This window comes from Anabas testudineus, chromosome 17, assembly GCF_900324465.2.
Source record: "Anabas testudineus chromosome 17, fAnaTes1.2, whole genome shotgun sequence".
Classification (NCBI taxonomy): Eukaryota; Metazoa; Chordata; class Actinopteri; order Anabantiformes; family Anabantidae; genus Anabas; species Anabas testudineus.
Genome location: NC_046626.1, coordinates 14,758,154 through 14,780,352, shown reverse-complemented (window position 1 = coordinate 14,780,352; position 22,199 = coordinate 14,758,154). Strand labels below are relative to the sequence as shown.

At 39.2% G+C, this 22,199-nt stretch overlaps 1 protein-coding gene across 1 annotated transcript in view; it reads right to left on the bottom strand.

Moving 5' to 3' along the window:
* Window positions 1–22,199, bottom strand: part of b4galt2 (UDP-Gal:betaGlcNAc beta 1,4- galactosyltransferase, polypeptide 2) — a 121,798-nt gene that overhangs the window by 93,115 nt on the left and 6,484 nt on the right. The window contains exon 2 of the mRNA XM_026374002.1: window positions 9,853–10,769. Within this exon, the coding sequence (XP_026229787.1) occupies window positions 9,853–10,201 (349 nt within the window). The 5' untranslated portion in view covers window positions 10,202–10,769. The remainder of the gene's footprint in view (window positions 1–9,852; window positions 10,770–22,199) is intronic.

Genomic DNA, 22,199 nt, shown 5'->3' with positions numbered 1-22,199 from the left:
TGCCAAGGGGACAGGACAATTGCACCGCATCAAAGGGAGGATGGATGGGGCCATGTACCGTCAAATGTTGGGTGAGAACCTCCTTCCCTCAGTCAGGGCATTGAAAAGGGTCGTGGTTGGGTACTCCAGCATGACAATGATCCAAAACACACGGCTAAGGCAACAAATCACTGGCTCGAGAAGAAGCATATTAAGGTCATGGAGTGGCCTAGTCAGTCTCCAGACCTTAATCCCATAGAAAATCTGTGGAGGGAGCTGAAGGTTCGAGTTGCCAAACATTGGAGAGGATCTGCAAAGAGGAGTGGGCCAAAATCCCCCCTGAGATGTGTGCAAACCTTGTGGCCAACTACAAGAAACGGCTGACCTCTGTGATTGCCAACAAAGGTTTTGCCACCAAGTACTAAAGCACGTTTTTCGAAGGGATCAAATACTTTCTTCCTTCGTGGAAATGCAATTAAGTTATAACTCTTTTTGAACGCCTTTTTTCTGGAGTTTTTTTGTCATTGTTGTGTCTCACTGTTCAAATAAACCCTACCAGTAAAGTATAGACTGATCATTTCTTTGTTTAGTGGGCAAACTTACAAAATCAGCTGGGGTTCAAATAATTTTTTCCCTCACTGTATATGAGTGATCTGAATGCAACTCTTCGCACTGTTGCTTTTCGCCTGTTGGTCACAATGACAGTACGGTATGGTGGTAAGCTAGAATAATATATATATAATATATATATATATATATATATATATATATATAAACATGCAAATCTACTGCAACCACCCACTCAAAGTCATACAGTAAGAATACTGATAATTCTGACAGATGCATTTTTAATTACTGCACGGTTCCATAAAGACGAAAAGAAAGAGTGACAGGGTTAATGATGAACACATGATTTAAATGTTTAAGTGCTAAAAAGAAAAGCAGCAACTAAAACTTTCAGAGCTCCACAATTAATTGCCTCCAACACAAAACTTCCAGAGGATTCGTTGCCTGGTGCCAATGATTACTCTCCTCCCTGATTAGTGGCCTAATTAATGAAGTCAACAACACCCAGCTCCAACATCAACTCAAAAATCTCTTCAACATCAACACCAACTTTGTGGACTAATCAAGGCAGCTAAAGGTCAACTAATTTAGTTCTATAATAAGCTGATGCAGGATTGAAAACTACAGCATGTGTGGCCATGAATATGTCAGAAGTTTAGTGTTTGTGGCAACACATTACATTAGTGTAAACAAATTACAGAGCAGCTTTTACCTCTCAACAAAGATTTTCAGCAAACATCACATTGTTCCCAGCTTTTTTGGACTATTTAGAATACACTTTAATTAACACCAAACTTTATTCTATGGTGAGAACTATATGGAGATTTGATTTTGAATTGTTCCACCATCACAGACAGGTTGACGTGTTTGCGATTTGCACATCTGTCAAAAGTGAAGCGGTGCATAGTTGGGTTCTTGTGTGGAGATGGAAATGACAGCACTATACTCTTTGTAGTGAACTATATTTAGGACACCCAAACAAAATAGCTGACAGCAAACAAAGCGCATTAGACGGTGCAAACAGGGAGTGATTTTAGGTAGAGCTCCAGAGTTACACCTCAAACGAGTGATGAGGTGATGATGTTTGGAGTCTGGGACCATTTCTACAAAAAAAGCAAACAAGCAATATTAACAAATGTTTACTCAAAGATGTTAGCATATGAAAAAATACACAACTTGTTGAAAGGTAATGCTGATGGAAACTTTAATGCAGGGCACATACGGTCCACACCATGTTGGTACTGTAGGCCAGGTATCCGAACATCATGGACTAAAAACCCACGTAATGTTTAAATTAAATATCACATCTCAGCATGTGCACTCAGAGACTGCTCGAACACTGAGCTTTGAGCTGAGCTGTGTATTGTTGTCTGTGTATTGTTGTCTCACCAGGTCCCACTACGTTTTAAAGCCGACAAACCTGCATGTAACCAAACTTGGCACAGTAATGTAGCTCATTATCAAAGCATCACATACTGACCTCATTCTTCTCTCTCCATGACCAATCAGATGAACTTAATGTATTAACAGGTTGAGGGATTATCCCAAATGGATCCCAGCAAATCTCCTTGATCTTTTCAAACCTACCATTGTGAGCTGGGCACACATACACACATTCAATACTGTATTACACACATACAATTGTGTATATAGACAGATAATTACACATTCTTGAGGGAAAACAAACACTCTGAGGAAGAGAGAGCAAGACGTAGTCTCCCAATCTGGCCAAAGAAAACATCTCAATGTGCTCAAAGGATCAGAGACTATTCCATTTAAAACAATTGATGTCATTTTTGCTTTTTTTATGGATAGAAATGAGCTCATCTGCAAAGTTTGCATTCAAATGAGGCCCTGAGGTGTAAAAAACTCCCAGAAAAAAATATTAACAAAACACGATGACTACATTTCAAAGACAAAACAAAAAAAACAAACAAAAAAAAACAAAACTAAATGAACTGACTCAGAAACAAAAAGATATAAAATAAAAATCAGATTGGAACCCACTGATATCACTTGGAGATAGTTACTGTGTTTGCAGACATGCCCAAATGATAAAAATGCTAAATCGTATCGTTATTGACAGTCTGCCACGGAAAGGCAGACAAGAAACAAGGGGGGAGAGAGATAGAGGGCATGACATGCAAGAAACACCCCCAGCCGGATTGGACCTGGGGACGCTGTGGTTATGTGGCATGAAAATTAACCATTACGAGCTTCATTGTGCTTCAGCTGCGACAGTCTGCAGCAGACAAACCGGACCAGTCTTACCTTAACCTTACCTCCCAACAGATCCTATCTATACAAATACATTCCCATCCTCTATTTACTGCAGCTGTGTTTTCTGTTCTGTTTATTGGTTTTGTGAAATGTTATGTTTATGTATTTCCTCCAGTGTTGCTGCGTTTTGTTTTGTTTTTTTGTTATTGTTACATCTGAATCTTTTCTCCATCACATCTTCTGTCCTGTATCTGTAAATCTGAAACAGAAACAATTCTACATCTGAGAGGGAAAAAAAAGGAAAATGAGGCAGGTGAGGAAGACATATGTGAGTGGGGTCATGGTTCTGAACAGTGTGTGTGTGAGGTAGAAGGAAACAGACAGTGTTATGCCAGATGACAGTAGTGTGGAGGCAGTGTGTTGTCATTTATCATTTGGAGTGCTTCCCTGTTAGAGCATACACATCGTAATAGTCACTCTGAACTGGGAGAACCAAGATGAGAGGAGGCATTTTATTACCCCGTCAAGACTCAAAACACACGCAGCATACAGTATAATGTGACATACATACAGAGCCAGCAACACGTTGATGCATACACACACAGATGCACAGAGAAAAAGCAAACACATCCTCCAGCGTACAAATACACAAAGGCAGAAACAAACACTAAACAATGTGTGTGCATAGGCACACATGTATGTGTCCTCGCCAGTGCACGTGTCGTTTTGAAGAACAAATTTGCATTTGGCTGTGGAAACGCAGCCATACACAGTTATGGTTTCCACAGCAGAAGAGCAGATTAGAGCTGCAGCTGAACTATTTGATTAATCACTTTATAGCTGAAATTATTATTCCATTAAATCGATTAACTGATCAGCAGAAAGTTAATTATTAACTATTTTTGGCAAAGAAATTTGCTTCAGATTCTGCACTGTGTGAATTTTCTGTTCTATTAAACTGAATAAAATATTAGAGAACTGTGAAAATCATAATGTTCTAATGCCACGTGTCATGCCATGTCACCATAAGTGTTTCTTATAATTGCTTAACTTTAGCTGTAACTCTAATTCATTCAGTATTCAGTAACTCATTATTGTTCTGCACTGCATGTGTCAGTCTCCAGCCATGCATCACCGTCCATGGACACACACTCGAAACACTAGACAAACAATGACTCTATTCAAACACCAAGAGGCCATTTCTGAGAGAGCCCTGAAGGTGTCCTTCATGTGTGATATTGCATTTCCTAAATCCACACAGTGTTTGTGAAGGACTTTCTGCCTTCTGCAGAGATCAGTGGGGCTGACGAAGCCGCTGGGACACCTGATACAGTATCACTGTGGAACTACGCAGAGGCCGAGACAAGGCACATAGAGATGGCCCAGAACGTGTTGTTTCACCTTTAGTAGGTGAGTTACAGTTGACATTTCACTGGTGAAAGCACAGATGCTTATGCAGCAACACTGTATTCAGCTGAACAAAAAGACTTTATGGACAAGCTTATAATTTGCAAATATCCAAACAGAGTGATGAAGATGTACCATTTAATTGACTAGAATTAGCATTAAGTATGTGTGCACCCGTTGATGGAACTCACGCAGCGCAATGAACCTGTGGAAAGAAGTGAATGGCACTGAAGGAGGGAAGCAGGGCCAGTTTAATGAAGTTATGGCAGCCATTATGTTATCAAGAGCCCTTTGCCTCTGTGGCCACGGCTGCATTGGCATCCTGGCTGTGTGGGAGTGCATAGCAATGTGTTTCTGAAGCGAACAACCTTGTTTATTGGCTTGATTGAAAGCCGTGAGGAAAATAGGCTGTTTCACCGAACTGATGTTATTTCCTTGCCTATTTAACACAGCGATAGGTGAAGGAACACACAGCATAACACATGAATCCTCTGCTGTTTTACCTCAGTTATCCTCGACTTTAATCCTGTCTTCACAGTTTGCAAAATAGAAAATCATGTGAATAACATTGTATATGTTTATGTTGTATGAATATAGTAGAAATGAATTCCTGGTATGTTTATTTTAAACTTTGAATCTACCCAAAACACAATGGCTGTGACAAAGCACACACAGTGCATTGTTTTAAACATTTGAAGTCCTTTGAAGAGTAAGCTCTCCATTAAAAATGTAGGAGTTAGGGTCATAAAACATGCTGTGCCGCAAACTCCCCGCTCATTGGTCAGAGTGTGAGGAGGTCCAGCTCCACCTCGGGTTCAACTTGGCTTTGAAAAAGGTTTTAACACTATTTTCACATTTTGTCCAGGGAGAGAGTGTGATGGTTCAGGCTCTACTGATGGTTTTTTACGCCATAGGGGAGACATTTGAAAAGTTCAGGGTTGCAAGGGACATACTGTATCCCCTCATTCTAATGACTATCGAGCTATGAATAAAACAGGACTACAACTCTCCGGTCCAGATGTGGAAAAGGTGGTGTTCTTCACCTACGAACTGTATGTGGCTTTAAACAATTATAAATATGCGTGTGCATTCATTGGTGTTGGGCAAGTTAGTCACTAAGAAAGCCACCAAATTACTTCACCAGTTATTTAAGTGAGTACAGGATTACGTAATTTCATTACTCAGCCAAGATCCATCCAAGATGTACCTATCTAACACCAGGTAGAAATAGAAAAAGGTCATTTACTGACCATTAACACAGAGAGCTCCCATCCAGCCAGGACACTTTAGTAAAGGTCCACACACCTTGCAACTCTGAAATAAGCCCAGCAGATTAACTGTTATCTAGCCTGTTGCCAGAATGACCCACATGTATCACGTTTATCAACGTATCTCACAGGATAACGACAGGTTGGCGTTCTGCCGGCTGAAGCTCAGTTTGGTAATAGCAGAACAATGACACTAATATCAAAGTAAATCTGCTACAGCGGGATTTGAAACAGAAAATCCCCCCTTCAGAGAACAGACATTATCCCAATAAAAGAACGACATCATGAGAGCTGTTTCTACCACACACCTGCAGAATATGAAGGAGCTGAAGACGTTCTGTGAGAAACAATGGTCCAAATATCCTCCTGAACATTGGGGAGGTCTAATCCCAAGTCAAAAACTCTTTGAGGTTACCAGTGTCAAAGTCTACAAGATAATACAATAGCCTCTCAGCATCTTCAGTATCTAGCTACTGCTTCCTTGCAGTAATTTGTATGTATTTAAAAGAGTATGTTAGCAGGCACTATGACAAAGATAAGGAAATCTTGTTTTCATCACTTATTTGAAGTGAATGGCTTGGGTGACAGCAGGCTATGAAATCAAACCCCGCAGCGAGAGGGAGGTGGCAGAGGCTTAGGTACAGCGTGTGGAAGAGAAGGGAAAGAAAATTGCATTGTCAAGAAAAAGAGAGCAATTAAAAAACGATGACAATATGCAGTTCCATCCTTTTCATATTAAACCTAATAAGAGCAAATGTACGATTTTATCATTAATACTGAAGACAAGCAGGGAGAAAGACATCAAGAGAGAACATGAAGGAGAGTAGAAAGCTAAGGACAAAAAAGGAACTACAGTAATCCTGGAGAAGTATAAAAGCTTATGATGATCCCCATGTGCACTGAACACTTCAGTAGCAACTGTAATTTAAGAAAAGTCTTTATTCCTCCATCAAAATTTTGTAATGTGCTAGGTGATGTATGGCATATCATACATGCAGGAGGAAAAAATAATTAGCATGCAGGCACCACATGAACATTGAAATACTGTATTCCTGGGAGTATTAGTACGGAGATTTTCTCTGTTTAATTATTATCTTCATGTTTGCCTTGATAAGGCGGCTCAGGTGCACCCTGTTCTGCATACAGCCTCCATATAGAGCATCCAATTAATGGAAGGCTTGGAAAATGGCTTTTAACCTCCCATTGAGTTGTAATTGTGTGTGTTTGTGTGTGTGCAAGCGTGCACCACGTTGTGTGTGCAGGAGGAAGTAATTAATGGCAAGAATACATGATGAGGTTCAAGCACCGGAATAATTCACATACAACACACGTGGACGTCTGAGCATCCAGTGGCTACAAGTACAAAACAGCTTATTGAAAAGTCACAGATCAAAACAGCATCTTCCAATGGAGACTAGAAGCAAGACCGGTAACAATATAAGGCTATGTTATATGTCCATATGAGTACTTTCTTGGTCCAGTGTCAGTGTCCTGCTACAAGATCAACTCCTTAATGGTAAGTTTTCAGTTTGTGATTCTGATTGCCTTATAATTAATATGAAATTCAAGACTTTCTTTGGAAACAAAGCAGAAATTAACAGCTTAATTCCAGCAAATTGTTAGGATGTTAGGAGAGACGTTTACAGGAAATTCCAGCAAACAGAAGGACACTTCAAGTAAAAAAGGTGTGAACCCAGTTTTTCTGTTTGTAATAAAAAAAATAGAAAACTTTCAATCGACAAACAGAATTTCAACAGTATTTGTTGATGGCTCTGTTACATTTTTTGATGAACAACTGATTTGCATATCCCACATGCCGGCTCACACCGTCACACACACACACACACACACACACACAAACACACGCACACACACACACTCACGCACACATGCAGCAGGATGTAAACTGTGGATGGTAGCCACTCATACAGACAGCACCTGTCAGCTGGTGTTCTGGGACAGCCAACGGCTTGTTTGTTTGTTTATCTCTCTCTCTCTCTCTCTCTCTTTCTATGTGTGTGTGTGTGTGTGTGTACCTCCATCTAAGGTCTCTCTCTTTTTCCCTCTACACCCCCTCACCTCTCCTCCTGCTGTTCCTTCCTTCACTCCATCCTGCCTCTCTGTCTGTCTCACTTCATACCAACCATCATACCACCATCGATTAGATCTCTCTCTCTTTCTCTGCACCTGTGACTGGAAAACAGAGTTGCTCAGTCTTTCTCTGCCTTCCTTCTCATTACAGCCTCCAGGCAGCCACTCCATCACAGAGAAAAGACAGAGATAAGCTACAAGAGTACACCTGTGTCTGGTATGAATGCCAAATCCAGAGTCAGTGACAGCCAATTCCAGGCAAAATAATGGAATCAGCGAACCTCAGCTTCAGACAAATCAACCTGACAGTTTTATCTCCCACTCCCAATTTCAAAGCATGTTACAAACCTCATTATCAAATGAGAAAAGCAATCAGTAAAAAAAGAGAAAAATGTTGACACGGCTACAATGCCGCTCGCGAGGGATTAAGTTCACAAAGCTCATTTACAGAAGGAAGAGGGAGAAAATAAGAAACATGTTTTCATTTCATCAGCAAAGTGCTGCTAAGTGTTAATCGACAAAAGAAATATCAATCTGTTATGTTATGTTATGTTAACAACAACCAATACAATATTAAAATTATATATATTATTAACAAATAATTCATTCTCAATGGCCTTTCTCTCTCTCTCTCGCTCTCTGTCTACTGTGGCAAGAAAAAGTATGTGAACCTTTTGGAATTTCATGGCTTTCTGCATTAATTTTTGAATATAAATATCTATAATTTTAATATCAATATTATTAAAAAATATAATGTGCCTAAAATAATAACACAAATAAAACACCATATCAGCAGTTGCAGATTCACCCCATAATCTCTACAAACATCCAAATTCAGTTTAGAGCTAGTTTCCTGTCTCACTGGTATCAGGATGATTGGTATAATTATGATGAGAGAAATGGGACTTAGCTCACAGGTCAAGCCTACTTTACCTGTGAAGTAAAATAACAACAGTTTCAGTTAGTTTCTCCTTTCTGAGCTCTGCACCCAATTATGTGTAAGTGTTCATAACAGAGAGGAACTGGAGAGAAAGCACGTGTGAAATGAGTGCCTGCTACATAATTCCAGATTTAGTTCATCTCAGTCTCAATTAACGTCAGATTTTTTTGGGTAGTCATGATAATGGTGTGTACATGTTCATGAGCGCTCACACATCACACGTGTACACTGCATGCTCTACAGGGAACCTGTACATACAGCAAATAGTTCCACCTTTTTCCCTCAATGACCTATGTAGATTGTGATTGTATTTACGCATATGAATGTTTGTGTGTGTGTGTGTGTGTGTGTGTGTGTGTGTGTGTGTGTGTGTGTGTATAGAGGGCACTTCTACAGTAGTTAATTAAAAAGCTGTTCACTGATGAAGTTAATTTATACCAGGTCAAGACTCTGTGCAGTGCCACAGTGCATTATAGTGATGATTTTTTTTATGAATACACAAAGAGGATTAAAGGATTTGTTTGAAAACTTGCAGCAGGTGTAAAGTACCTATTATTAGCATTAAATTTCCACAACTGCAAAACCCTTCTTCTTTCCTCCCTTTTCTTTCAATACACTAAGTAAACAACTTTGAAGGAAAAGTTGCCACACGTAGTGTCACTCCAATTTCAAAATGCAACTAAACTGAAATAAATACAAAGTTAAGATGCCTGTAACCTTTGCTTTAAGCTTCTTAATTAATTTCAAACTTCTGTGTTCTAAGAAATAGAAATAGGGGCTTCTGCGTCCAACTGCATGAATCTCTCCTAATAGCTCTGCGGTGAGTCTATAAGGCTGAAATACCACAGTGTTAATCAATGACACCAAATCCATTATATGTTGCAGCCTGACCCGAAAAAACTAAATTATGGCTACACTTGCTCTCCCACTAATTGGAATAAGACTGGAGCTGTATTTATTTGCTGAATATAAAGTTGTACCTTCTGGCTGCAAGATCCAATCAAGGTTTCATCTCCCATATTCATTACACCAATTAGTGATGTGCAAATCCTAGTTCACATTATTGGACATAAAGTATGTATTGACCATAACAACTAGCCGACTGGATAACCAAAGTGATAAAAATAGAAAAGTCTCAAACTCACTCATAAAGATAAACCAACCAATTCAAAAAAAAAAACTCAACACATAGTGCAAACAATGCAAACTTGTATTTAACATCTGTTACACATCTGCTGCTGCCATTTGTGTTTGGAGAAAACACCAGGCTGATATTTGCAGACTGGTTAGGTAGCATTAGTTTGGTCTACTTGAATAAAGTGTAATTGCAACAGTGCTCTGTCAACTCCAGTGTTCATACTTTCTAATGTCATTACTCACCCAGGCCGGGCGGGTTCTCAGGGCACGGCGGCAGTGGCTTGGGAGAAGGCGTCTGATTGGTCTCTGGTTGCATGCTCAGCACCAGCTGTTCACCTGTGGCGAGGTAGCTGGCTACCGTTGCGTTGGGCCTGGAAATGTTGTAATAGTAATAATGATGTCCGCTCCCAGCTGCTCCGCTCATGTTATTCCTGGATCCATTGCGCCCGTTGTTGAAGCGGCTGAAGAGGTCAAAGCGCTGCGTGTAGACGTCAAAGTACAAGATCATCATGATGAGGAAGTGGAGCAGGCAGAGGAGCAGGACACCTTTACAGATGCGCTCCAGAGTCCGGCCCAACATCAGCCGAGTCATGGCCAAGGTTAGTGACCGTCTTGTGACGGCCAGCCACGACAAAGCTGGCGTGGTGAAGCTAAGGGAATACACTCATACCAACGGCAATGTGGGCAATATTAGCTACTGTTAGATCTAAACATGATTACTGTGGTTAGATGCTACCCAACTATCTGACTTCTGCAGGGGTCATTCATGAAGATAGTGAGGCTACACCATCAGCTCCACCTGAAGTCTAAGTTGCCAGCTTGTTTTGTGCATACCCAGGTTCCTTCCTGCATGACAGAGGCACTCAAATGATGTTCAGCCCTGGTCCCAGGAAGTCTTGTTTTTAAAGAACTCTTCTTACTATTTATGCTAATTAAGTTCAGAGAGATCTAAGACATAGTTCATGTGAATATATGCAAATGTTGAGTCACTATCCCAGTATTGAAAGCCAGTCCTATCAGTCCACCAGCTTCCACTCAAAACTTCCAAGCTAAATCCTCGTCTTCTGGCATCAGATCCGTCAGACTGGAAGTTTGTTGGTTAGTGATATCCAAAATGCTGGTCTGTGATGTTAGCCTTAATCCAGGAAAGTCTCAGGTACCTGAGGAAAAATAAAGACGAGGACAGGGGAAATAAATTAGGATAGGGCCAAATCGATGTTAAATGCTATTTAATTACACAAATGTATCAAATGCTTAACTAAAAGAGGCGCTCTGGGCTGTTAAATAGTGTTAATGTTTTGAGCTGTGCATTTTCATCAATGCAGCGACTTGCTACATTAGTCACTGTACAAAATCAAACCAAACCTTATTGATCTTCCACTGGCATTTTAAAAGTATTCAGTGACCTTGTTCTTATATGACGTGCCGGGTGGAATAGCAATGAAATAAATTTAGAAGTTCACTCTGGGCAGAAAAAGTGCAAATTATAATTTGACAGAAACAGAATCAACAACAAAAGCATCTACAGACACAAGCAAACAAGGAGCATTGACCAGAGCTGTTCAGCTGAATTGACACAGCAAGTCAATTTTCCAGCCAAGTGGTTTAAAAAGCATTTATGGTGGAATGAGACGACAAGTGGGAATACGCAATGCACTGAACATACGAGCAAAGGGGAGAAAGAGGGGGCACTTAGAGCTTTCCCACAGGCGATGCTTACTGCAGGTTTATGGTTTTTCCAATCAGTGGGAGAAAAAAAGAAGATGAGGTTGAAGTAGACAATAAAACCCTGAATGCCATTAGTTTTGGTAAGAAAAAAAAAACAACAAAATCAGAGGAAAGAAAACACAGAAGAGGTGATGGATGTGCAGTCTGGATGGTAACTGTAAAAGTACTGGACAGATGCAAATATCAGACTTTTGCCTTTGACCATGTTTAGCATATTTAAATAGTTATCTTTGTAACTGATACAGACTTTTTTCTCTTTGTCATTTATTATATTATTCAGAAACGACACTGTTAAACCGGCCTGAGTGTATTTTGATAAGGGCCAAAATTAAGGAGAACCAAGAACCATAAATCTGGTGAGACTTGTGTTTATTGTTCTTTGATTAATTAACTGTTATTTTCTCATTTATCGCCCAAAGGACAATCTATTCATCTTGTTTTGACTGACAACAGTAGTAATCCTGTAGATAATAGGTTTTAATACATATATACTGAAAAGCCCATATACACCAAATGTTTGGTATTTATCCTTGAAAACAGACTAGTTGACAATAAATTCCAGCATTGTCTTGTAACTGTTATTAGAAGAAACTAGTAAATGTCTAGCCCAAAAGCGAAACTGTCCAAAAACAGCACAACTAATTTAGTGGAAATACATATTGGCATGTGTGCTGGACGGGTTGGGTAATGTTCTCTGCCGTTTATGCTGTTTCTTGAGGCAGGTAGAGGCAAAATGCAGCAATTTGAAACATATGTTGAGTGACTGAGCTGATGGCTGCTGCTTGTCCAGATAGTTGGCTGCCTCTTGCTGCGTCTGTCTTTTGTCTGTGGGCAGCAAAGTGGAGACTGCCAAGACTGAGCCTCAAGGGGTGTGTGTGTGTGTGTGTGTGTGTGTGTGTGTGTGTGTGTGTGTGTGTGTGTGTGTGTGTGAATGATGTGGTTGTGAATGTGTGTGCAACTTGCTGGTTAATGAGATGGATTTCTGCTGACCGAAGAACCCACACACCGCACGCCAGTCACACCACGGCGCGGGTCAGGATTTATTTCCCAGAAGTGCTGCTCTTCGGTGACTAAACAGGCTGGCATGTAATGTATCGGGCCTAAATTTTTTACATGCAGTCAGACAGACACACGTAAGAGTTTTGCCCTATTTTCTGCTTCAGCTGCAGAGCTCAGGGGCAAATGGGCAACTCACAGCGTCCAACAGGTGTTGACCTGTGTGGCATGGCTGAAAATTAGTGACAAGAAAACCGAAAGAAGAAATAAATCCACACGGAGGATCAAGATTATATTTTACCCTGGAATGTCCAGCTGTAGATAAAGTACCAGATCTAAGAGTAGATACAGCACACATCAGTGCTTCTCCTTTCATGTGGGGTACAAAAACAAAGCCCACAAGGGATAAATCCATCTGTACTTCAGCCTCTTTATTTGCTGACATTTCGCGCAACTGACTTTTCTCAAGTTCTATTTTTTTGTGTTTGCGTGTCTTTAAAAAGGTCAGCAGACCAAAGCAAAAGACAATAAACTGGTGCAGAGAAAATCTCCCATTCATTTTTCTCTCTGGGGCCTCTCACAGGGATTGTATATATGACTGTCCATAGTGTTAATATCTAAATGTTACATGAGGACAGACAACAAACTAAGCAATTATTCTATGAAGACTTTGAAGATTACAAGTCAGAGAAAGGCCAAGGAGTGAGAAAAGAAAAGACAGAGGTGGCCACAGCAACAGAGACACTATTTATGTAACCAGTTTATTCAAGGATCTCTGTAACTCCCTTTTTAACAACAGCAATAAATTTCATAACAGTTCCCAATCATATCATGTCTGGAAAGGAACCCGCAGAGAAGGACTATGAAAGTATGTGAAGTGGAATATAACTGCCTGTTTCGATCTCAATTAAGTTTCAAGGCTGATTGTAACAGACAAAGAATGGACACTCCAGGGGTCCAGAGAAAGAGACAGCTATTATCATCAACTAAAATATGTCAAAGACAAACAAATAAGGGAGTGGTGAAAGAAAAGCCAGCAGCAGAAGACAACAGAGGACACATAAAGGTACAATTTAGACAATCAAGGACATCATAGCTTCTTCTTTTGTCAGAATTAGACAGCGGTGTGGTCTAACGTGGCCCCTCTTTGTAGTTAGTATTTGTGTAAGAGACTCCAGTGTGTCTCCCTACCACAGAGATTAGTGGGCTCACTAATCTCTCTGTGAAGCTAATACAGAAAGTGCAGCTTTAGTCACAGAGGTTAACAACCAAGCTAACTCACTCTTCAGTGACTGGTAGATTAATTACAGTGCTGCAGGGAAAATTGTGAAGGTGGGTGTAACCATAGTGAGCTATGGTAACACCCCCTTTGACAAAAGCTTTTACAATATCAGTTACTCGAAGTTGTTGTTGTAAAACCAGTAGGGCTGTGCATGGAAAATAGATATATACACCAAAATAAAAGTATAATAGACTTTGTTTACACAAACATCAATTTATTAAATTGCAAATTTTCAAAAACTTCCATAAATAAATAAGTTAACTAAGTTGAAACTGAAAAAGAAACTGTATTATGACAAGATATAATTAGAGCTGAAATAGTGTATCTTTAAACGTTTGCAAATTAACTTGTCTGCAAACAGTGTGATTATGAATTGTTCCAGTAAATTTTATGGCAAAAATAGATATTAGGACTTTTGGTCAACCATAAGAAGACATCTGAAAATATCATGTTTGACCCTTTATAGACTTTATTTTAGCACTTGGCTTGGGAACAATACTGGCTTGTGCAACTTCAGCTGGGCTGTTGTGGACATTTTGTGTTTGAAAGTTTGAAAACCATTTGAAATTGTCTCTATTGCTGGCTAAATATTACCTAAGCTGTAACCCAATCAGGTGAGAGTCCGGGAACTCATGCTTCATTTGAAGAAGAGAATTCTGCATTTTTGCTATCAAAGTCTGATCTTGGCAACACATGTCAGCAGAAGTGTATCATGGCTCAAACAAAGGAGATTTCTGAAGACCTTAGAAGAGGAGTTGTTAATGCTCAGCAAGCTGTGAAGTCTGGACTCCACTTGTCGACTGTCAGGGAAATCGTGTACAAATGGAAAACATTCAACACCATTGTTACCCTCCCCAGGAACAGTTAACTATCACACCAAGATTAAAGTGTAAAATACTGTTGGGGGTCACAAGGAACGCCAAGGTGATGTCTAGAAAACAAACTAACTCTCTTGCAGTTGGTAATATCACTGATTCACCATCTGGAGAACACTGAACAATGCCATGTGCCATGAACAATGGTGTTTATGGCGACGTTGCAAGTAGGAAGTCACTACCCTCAAAAAGAAAAAGATTGCTGTCTACAGTTTGCTCAAAGCCATGTGGACAAGCCAGAAGGATGATTGGAAGAATACTATTTTGGCTTGAACAAGATGTAGTGTTATGTTTGGCAAAAACTGCATTCTGCGTCCCAACATTAGAATTTGATCCCATCTGTGAAACACGATGGTGGCAGTGTCCTGAACTATTTTTTTGTTTTTGTTGTGTTTTTGTTTTTTTTCACTGGACCAGGACAACTTGCTGTGCATTCTAAGTTGTACATAGAAATTATATGGAACTGTGAACTAAAACTCAACAGATAGGACGTGAAGCAGGCAGTTCATGCAAGGAAACCAAAAAACTTCCCTGAGTTGAAACTGTTCTGCTTCAGAGGAATTAAAGTTAAAATCCCTCCAAGTTGATGCATTTATTAAAACTATAGCTGCATAAGGGGGTTACACCAGTTACTACAGGCATAGGTTCACACGCTTTTGCAACACACACGTACACAATGTTTTTTGTCCAATTTCTTTGATAGGGTTCCCTTTATCTGGTTTAAGAACTTCAGTGAAAATCTGATCAGATAGAATTCAAAAATGTTCAAATGCTGTTGTAATTTAAATTTAAATTACAACAAGTTGTTGATGATGTTTTGGCAGGTTTTAAGATAAGAGCTGGGTACAAAAAAAAAACAAACTGCACTTTAAGCATCACTTTAACGAGAATCTGAGATGTTGATTCATCAAAACAGAATTTTAAAATATATGAAATCAAAGTAAAAAGGAAACAGAAACAAGATGTTATTGTTCTACAAATGTACAGTGACCTTTACTATAAATAAATAGTTTTATTTTTCATTTGATGTTTTGATCATCTGATGCAATACATAACAGCCTATAAGCCATACACCACTTTGACCTTCTTATTTAAATAGTATTATTTAAATTTATTTTTTTTATTTTCAAATGCATGCACATATACTGCACGAACGCACAGACAAATACGGCTTTTGGGTTTTCTATTAGTAAAGTGCTGCATCTACCACAAAATAAACCTGATCCATGAAAAAGATACACACATACTGTCAGAGGGGAAATGCATTGGCAGATGTAAGAGAGAGACATAACAAGCATTTTCAAACTTTTATTTCTTGTTTCTCTTGGGTGCTGACACTTTCTTGTGCAATTGCGGATTTATTTTTTGAAATGTGATGTCCGTAGAAACTGTTAACACCGTTTCTGGTTTGTTTCCTTCAGCTGTGACAGGAGCCACAGTTATTGTACATTTCCAAAAATATTCCCCTCGAATTCTACACTCGGCTGGCGATGTATTAAGTACACCGAGTCTAATGCAACACTCCTGTAATAAGTCATTAGAGAGAAGTTGGTTGGAAGATGTAGTTGTGTACCTGAATATTCTTTTGTTCACCCCATTAACATCTACAAACCCAAGCTAAAGAACAGCTATTTAATAATACTTAATAATAAAATAAAGACTATAAGACATCAGGAGACTGAGGGCCAGGTTGCTATCACATGCAATCAACTACATTCCATTAACACGAAAGTCTACTTTAATCTTTTACTTGGTTGGATGTCGTATTGGCTCAAAATCATGATATTTGAAGGATGTTTGTGATTACAGTGTTTTCTTGGTAATTGCAGCTTTTGCATTAATATAAACAAAATGAAGGCCATTTCATATCCTTCCTGTTCAGTGAGCTACTGTCTTTGACTGTGTTTATATGCACTTAACTAACCAGGTTACTCAGAGAAAGCATTTTTTGCTTACAAGCACTTAAGGAACCTGGTGGCAATCAGATTTCTCCTCTATCTCTGACTTTTTATGGGCTTGTGCTATCGTGTCCACTAGGGAGTGGAAATGCTCCAAACGTCACTGCATCACTACATCATTGATGTACTACACTGCAAAATGACACTTGGGACACTGGGACATGTTTCCTGTGTCTTTCAGCACAATATCATGAACAGTACGCAGCCTATCTGATGGGAGGTGAGATGGGGGTCCCGATAAGCAAATGCCACCCTACTGATATGTCTCAATTTATAAGAGTAAGGATGCTCTGTTTAGTTTTCAACTTGTATTTCTTTTGCACAACACCGTTTAAGATGCAGCTCTGAAATTTACATTTTAATAACACTGCAGAGCTTAGTCATCTGTGTGTCTGTTCTCTTTGCAAGAGAACAATTACAGATGGACTGTTACAGACCTGAACAAAATCCTACACTGCTGAGAAAACAAAAGCACATGAATGTAAAACAGTAGGGTAGAGAACATATCACTGTATGCACATGATACAGTGATGATGTATGTAGTGAAATCAATCAGTCAGTAGTCAGATCAAATCACAGTTACAGAATATAAACATCTGCAGGCTTTAAGGAAACTCCTGTTTAATAATGTTTGGTCTTGGTATTATTAACATAACAGATGCATCTCTTTAAAATGTAACACACACATACTGTATATCAAAAAGTACATTAAGATAATGTGCTCACTAAAGATAGCAGAATGTCTAAAACATCTGTATCTTACAATTTTAATTAGTTGCCAGACGGGTGGCCAGGCTGGTAATTTGTGAGGGTACATAATTCATCGAGTTGAGGCCAAGCATATGTTGGAAGCGAAGCTGGTCTATGAACTGGGGGCTTTTAATGTGAAGGGACACCTCAAAACAAAACATGCTCCCGGGCACAATAACCTCATCTCTCATGGTATCAAATCAAAGATTATATTATATATTATATATATATATATATATATATATATATATATATATATATATATATATATATATATATTATATATATTAAAAAAAGGAGAAAAGTGGAGATTTGTGTTACAATCACAAAAACCAAAAATATCCCTCTGATTTTATTTTAGTGTGTTAGGTGCAGAGCTTCTCTGAAAACCTTTTCATCCTCTGGTGTAAACCACTGGCAAGCTTCACTGGAACATTTGTGGGTTTAACTCTGGTCTATGAACTACATTTCAGCTTCAGTACACAGCAGAGTCAAAGAGTCAACACAGAGCATGGGGAATTTTAACTGCTAACCCTTTAGACACAAGTTCCCTCCAATCAGTCTGTGGTGTGGCTGAGATTCAGTCAGTGTCAGTGTGTGAGGTCAAGAAATGTCTAAGAGCAAATAAAAAGATTTCTAAATTCATCCTTCACCGCACTCTGTATTGTACTGTTCCTCTCCACAGACTGTTTTCACAGTGCAGTGCCACTACAGCCAAGTAACCTGACCAGAACACGTTTTATAACACCAGTTATTTCAGCACATGATTAATATGTAAGACTAAGAAAATTGTGTACTACATGGCTTTAACCAAGATGTTCTCAATACTAAGAATAGAAGACCAAAAAAAAAACTTGGTGGTTGTGTTATTTCTTGACTCTCTATGAAATAAAAAAAAAAACTAATAAGGCAAATGAAAATGTATGATTTCCAACAACCAGAGTTGATATATTCATACTGCTTGTTGTGAAAAACCAAAAATCTAAAAGTCCAAAATATTCTGTTCATTGTCACAGAAGAAAATTTATCATGTTCACAGTTGAGAAGCTGGACAAGAGAATTTGGGACAAAAAATGAATAATTCAGCTGCTGCTGATTTTTTTTGCTGTTGATCGATGGATCAAGTTATTCTTTCAGCTTCACAAAGGATCCTAGGATATATCAAATTAGCTACATTGCAGAACATTACTGCATCTATTACTGTTGGCAATGTCACTTCTGTGAAATAAAATATCCAATTAATCTTATAAAAGGAAATGCACCAGTGCTTTTGGTCTATAAGCCGGCTAAGATGTCAGCAACACATTGGGACTTGTATTTTTCTGTTTCAGTTTCTTTACCATATGAAAGCATCACTGCTTTGATGTTAATGTTGAAAGAATCCGGTCTTTGTCACACCAAAGCCATAAGGTGCCACTGTGACTGCTTTTTACTGCTGCTACAGCTTGGTAACATGTCTCGTATTTGGCCGAATCCCTTTGCCACATTCAGATGGTTGCATGGTGAAAAGCCCCACTGTTGTCTTTGGCTTTACACTGATTTCACAGCTGTTTCATTTGCAACAATTTCTACCCGTCCTTTCTCACACCTTTAATTGCCTCAGGTTGCCTTCCTACTGAGCCAGGTAACACAACACTTAACAGAGACCAGCACTACTCCATGTCTACACAGGATTTCCTGCACAGTTGGGATATGTGGAAAAGTCTACAGTAGCACATTTTTAATCAAGTTTTAATTTTGGTTTCAGGTTAAGGACTTTAGAACTAAATTACCAGAGCTGAAGTAAACCCAGTAGGGCAAACACATAGTTTTCAGTTGACATGACAATGAGATCAAACAGAGATGAAAGTAGAGAGTGGAGCGTTGGGATGAGCTTTTACAGTGAATCAAGTGCAAATCCAAAAACTAAAAACATCAATCTATAACTACAGAGTGATGCAATACACACTGGTTGTTCATAATACAGTTGTATTGTATTGCCTGGGGCCCCCTCCTCCACATACTGTATATCTGTGTATTTGGCATTGGAGAGCTGAACAAATGTAAGACTGTACGCAGGCCTTGATTTTCCTCTGAGTCACATAATCATTGATCATGTATAATAAGGTTTAATGCTACAGAGCAGAAGGCCGTCCATTCAGCATTGTACACACTCACATTTACACACACAACTCAGTGTTTCTTTAGCAGCTGTTCTCAGCAGAGCCCTGAGGCCACGAGTTTTGTTTTGATTATTTTACATACTCATCTTTACCAACTGATGTGGAAGACAACAAATATATAGCTCCCATTTTAAATCCCAATGTGAAGCTTTGTTTCATCTTACAAATGAATTACATCATTAAAACAGTAACAATCAATATTTTAGATACTAATGATGACTCAACTGAGTATGGAAAAATGTCACACTTACAGAGAATTGTCATCATTGAGTTGGTGGAGAACAAAATGGAGCCAAATTGAGAGTAAAAATTGGATCTATCTTAAAAAAAAAAAGTGTCATGCTGGTTTAAATGATGCAAATGTTATAATTCTTTGTATCTTGACTTCAAGTTGCAGTTAAACTATGTCAGACAGAAGCATATTTCAGTGCTCAGAGCAAAGGCATATCCTTCGCCTGATGACGATCACAGCCAGACCAATTCTTTCTTTCTGTCTCTTTCCTCTTTCACTCACTTTCTGTCTCTTGAGCCCCGGGCCTCTTGCATTTTGGCCTACAAGCCAACACCCCCAGTCTTATCAAAAATGCATTAGCCATGCTACACTTGGACTCGTATGGAGCCTCGGAGCTCTCTCATGGCTCCAGCACATTTTGCTCTAGGCAAGTTCATCTCCCACAAACCAACCAGTGCACAGTGGGACTGGCAGAAATCATCTTTGGATTGGCACAACCCGCCTCAACAGTGTGAGTCTAATGTATTAAGAAAAGCAAATATGCATATACTGTAAACAAAAGCAGGTCAATATACTCACTGTATAATAAAATCACCTTTTTTGACTAATTTATCTCAATTTACTATTCAGATACAAATATTACAGAACATCTGCAAATAGTCAGCAGAAAAACATTTTTCCAAAGCAGTCAATTTTTAAAGAAAAAAACATCGATGTGGATCCACCCACTGGAAGCCAGTGAGTGACATCATAAAAATAAAAGATAGAGGGGGAGGGAGCGAAGGGAAGGAAACACAGAGAGACAGAGCATAAGACACACTGTCACACGCTGTCATTATGAAGGATCTGGGTCATGTCAAGAAGCAGGGCATGATGGTAACAATACAACATGTGCAGCAGTTGAAAATGACCTCCTGTCACACTGTACCACTTTCTGCTCATTAAATACGCACACGGTGTACACAGTCAGAGGTCCTTCATATATTTCAAGCTGAGCTTTGAGTTATGCTTAAACCCAAATATATCAGACATATAAATAAAGTAGTAATAATGTAGTGGTAAGTCACAGCCCGCCGTGTGGGAGACTGGGGTTCGAATCCCGGCTGTGGCCTACCTCCGGAAGGGTTTTTAGGCAAGACTTGGTTGACTATGGTTTTTAAATCATGTTTCGTGTGCACAGGTCTTGTGAACATGTCCGTCAGAATATCAGATGGCAATAGGAAATTCATCATCATTGTTCATTGTTGTATCTCATGTTTTATCTAATAACACATCCACCAAAGTCAAACATCACCTGCAGTGTGTTACAGGTCGGACATGTCAGTCAGATTCCCTCACACACCACAAAGTCACTGAATTTGAGCCACGCTGTCCTGGAGACAAATGATGGTGCATCATGATTGAATCAACCACGCTACTCCACTCCTCCACAACGCTGGCATTTCAATGTTCATTAGCTAACTGGATCTAGCAGTTTATCGGGCTCATACCTCATCACTAAAGAAGAAATGTCAGAGGAACTCACGTGCCCCGTGACAGTTCAAACCAAAACACAAAAACAAATAGCAGAAATATTGACAGGGTCAGAGAGATATGTCATTTTCTGTCTGCACTCACAGCTGTTCTTTGTGCTGTATGTAACATTTTGGTGACAATAAATCACTAACAATAAATCATTATCATTTAATTTATATAGTGTTGGAACACCTTGTAATCAGAGGCCACAGCCCCCAAAACAAGTTGTTTTACCCAGTGATAATGATGGTAAATTTATTGTTACCAAGAAAGTCTGATTTATTATGTGTTTTTCTTTTTCCATCTCATCCATTGTTACCATTTTTTGCTATGTTTTCTTTCTACTTTTTTTGGCTCAGGCAAAAAAAAAAAAGACCTATCCATTGTCAGGCCAGGCCACAAAAACCTGTCCAGTTCATCAATAAGCTCAACACTCGACCTACAGTAATCAATAAGAACAGATAACAGAGCGCAGGAGAGAGGACTGGAACCAAGCTAAGTCGTTAGTAAAATAAAATAAAAGATTCAGAGCAAAAGAAGCAAAAGAGTGAGACAGCAGGTTCCAGTTAGTCTGGACCTTAGAATAACTGTGGTCCCTCCTAAGGGTATCAGGCTATAATTTGGGTTTTAGGGGATTAAAGGGGTCAGAGAGGAAGGGATTATTGATTGATTAATCCTCGATTAATCATTTAAGTCATTTGTTAAGCAAAATGCTAAACATTTACTCGTTCCAGTAAGTTGTTCCAGAGTTGATACACACTGTGTTTTTCACTATTTAATTGTTTATTTAAACAATCAACCAATCAGAATCACATTGATGCTTGTTGCAGCTCTATATGTGTCAAGTCGTAGCCTTGCTGCTTTCTCTATTGCTTTAGTCTATTGTTTTATGGCATGAAGTGGGAAGACACTGCAGCACAACACAAACAGAGATCTCAATTTCTCCTAACAAATGAGACTTGGATAAAGGGGAAAAAAATCCTTGCTGCATACTTATCTGCTTCAGCAAAGCCGCAGAGAATACCTTTACCCAAGGACCTGAAGGTGGGATTGAGACGACACCGTATCTACACTAAGCCAGGCTTACACTGA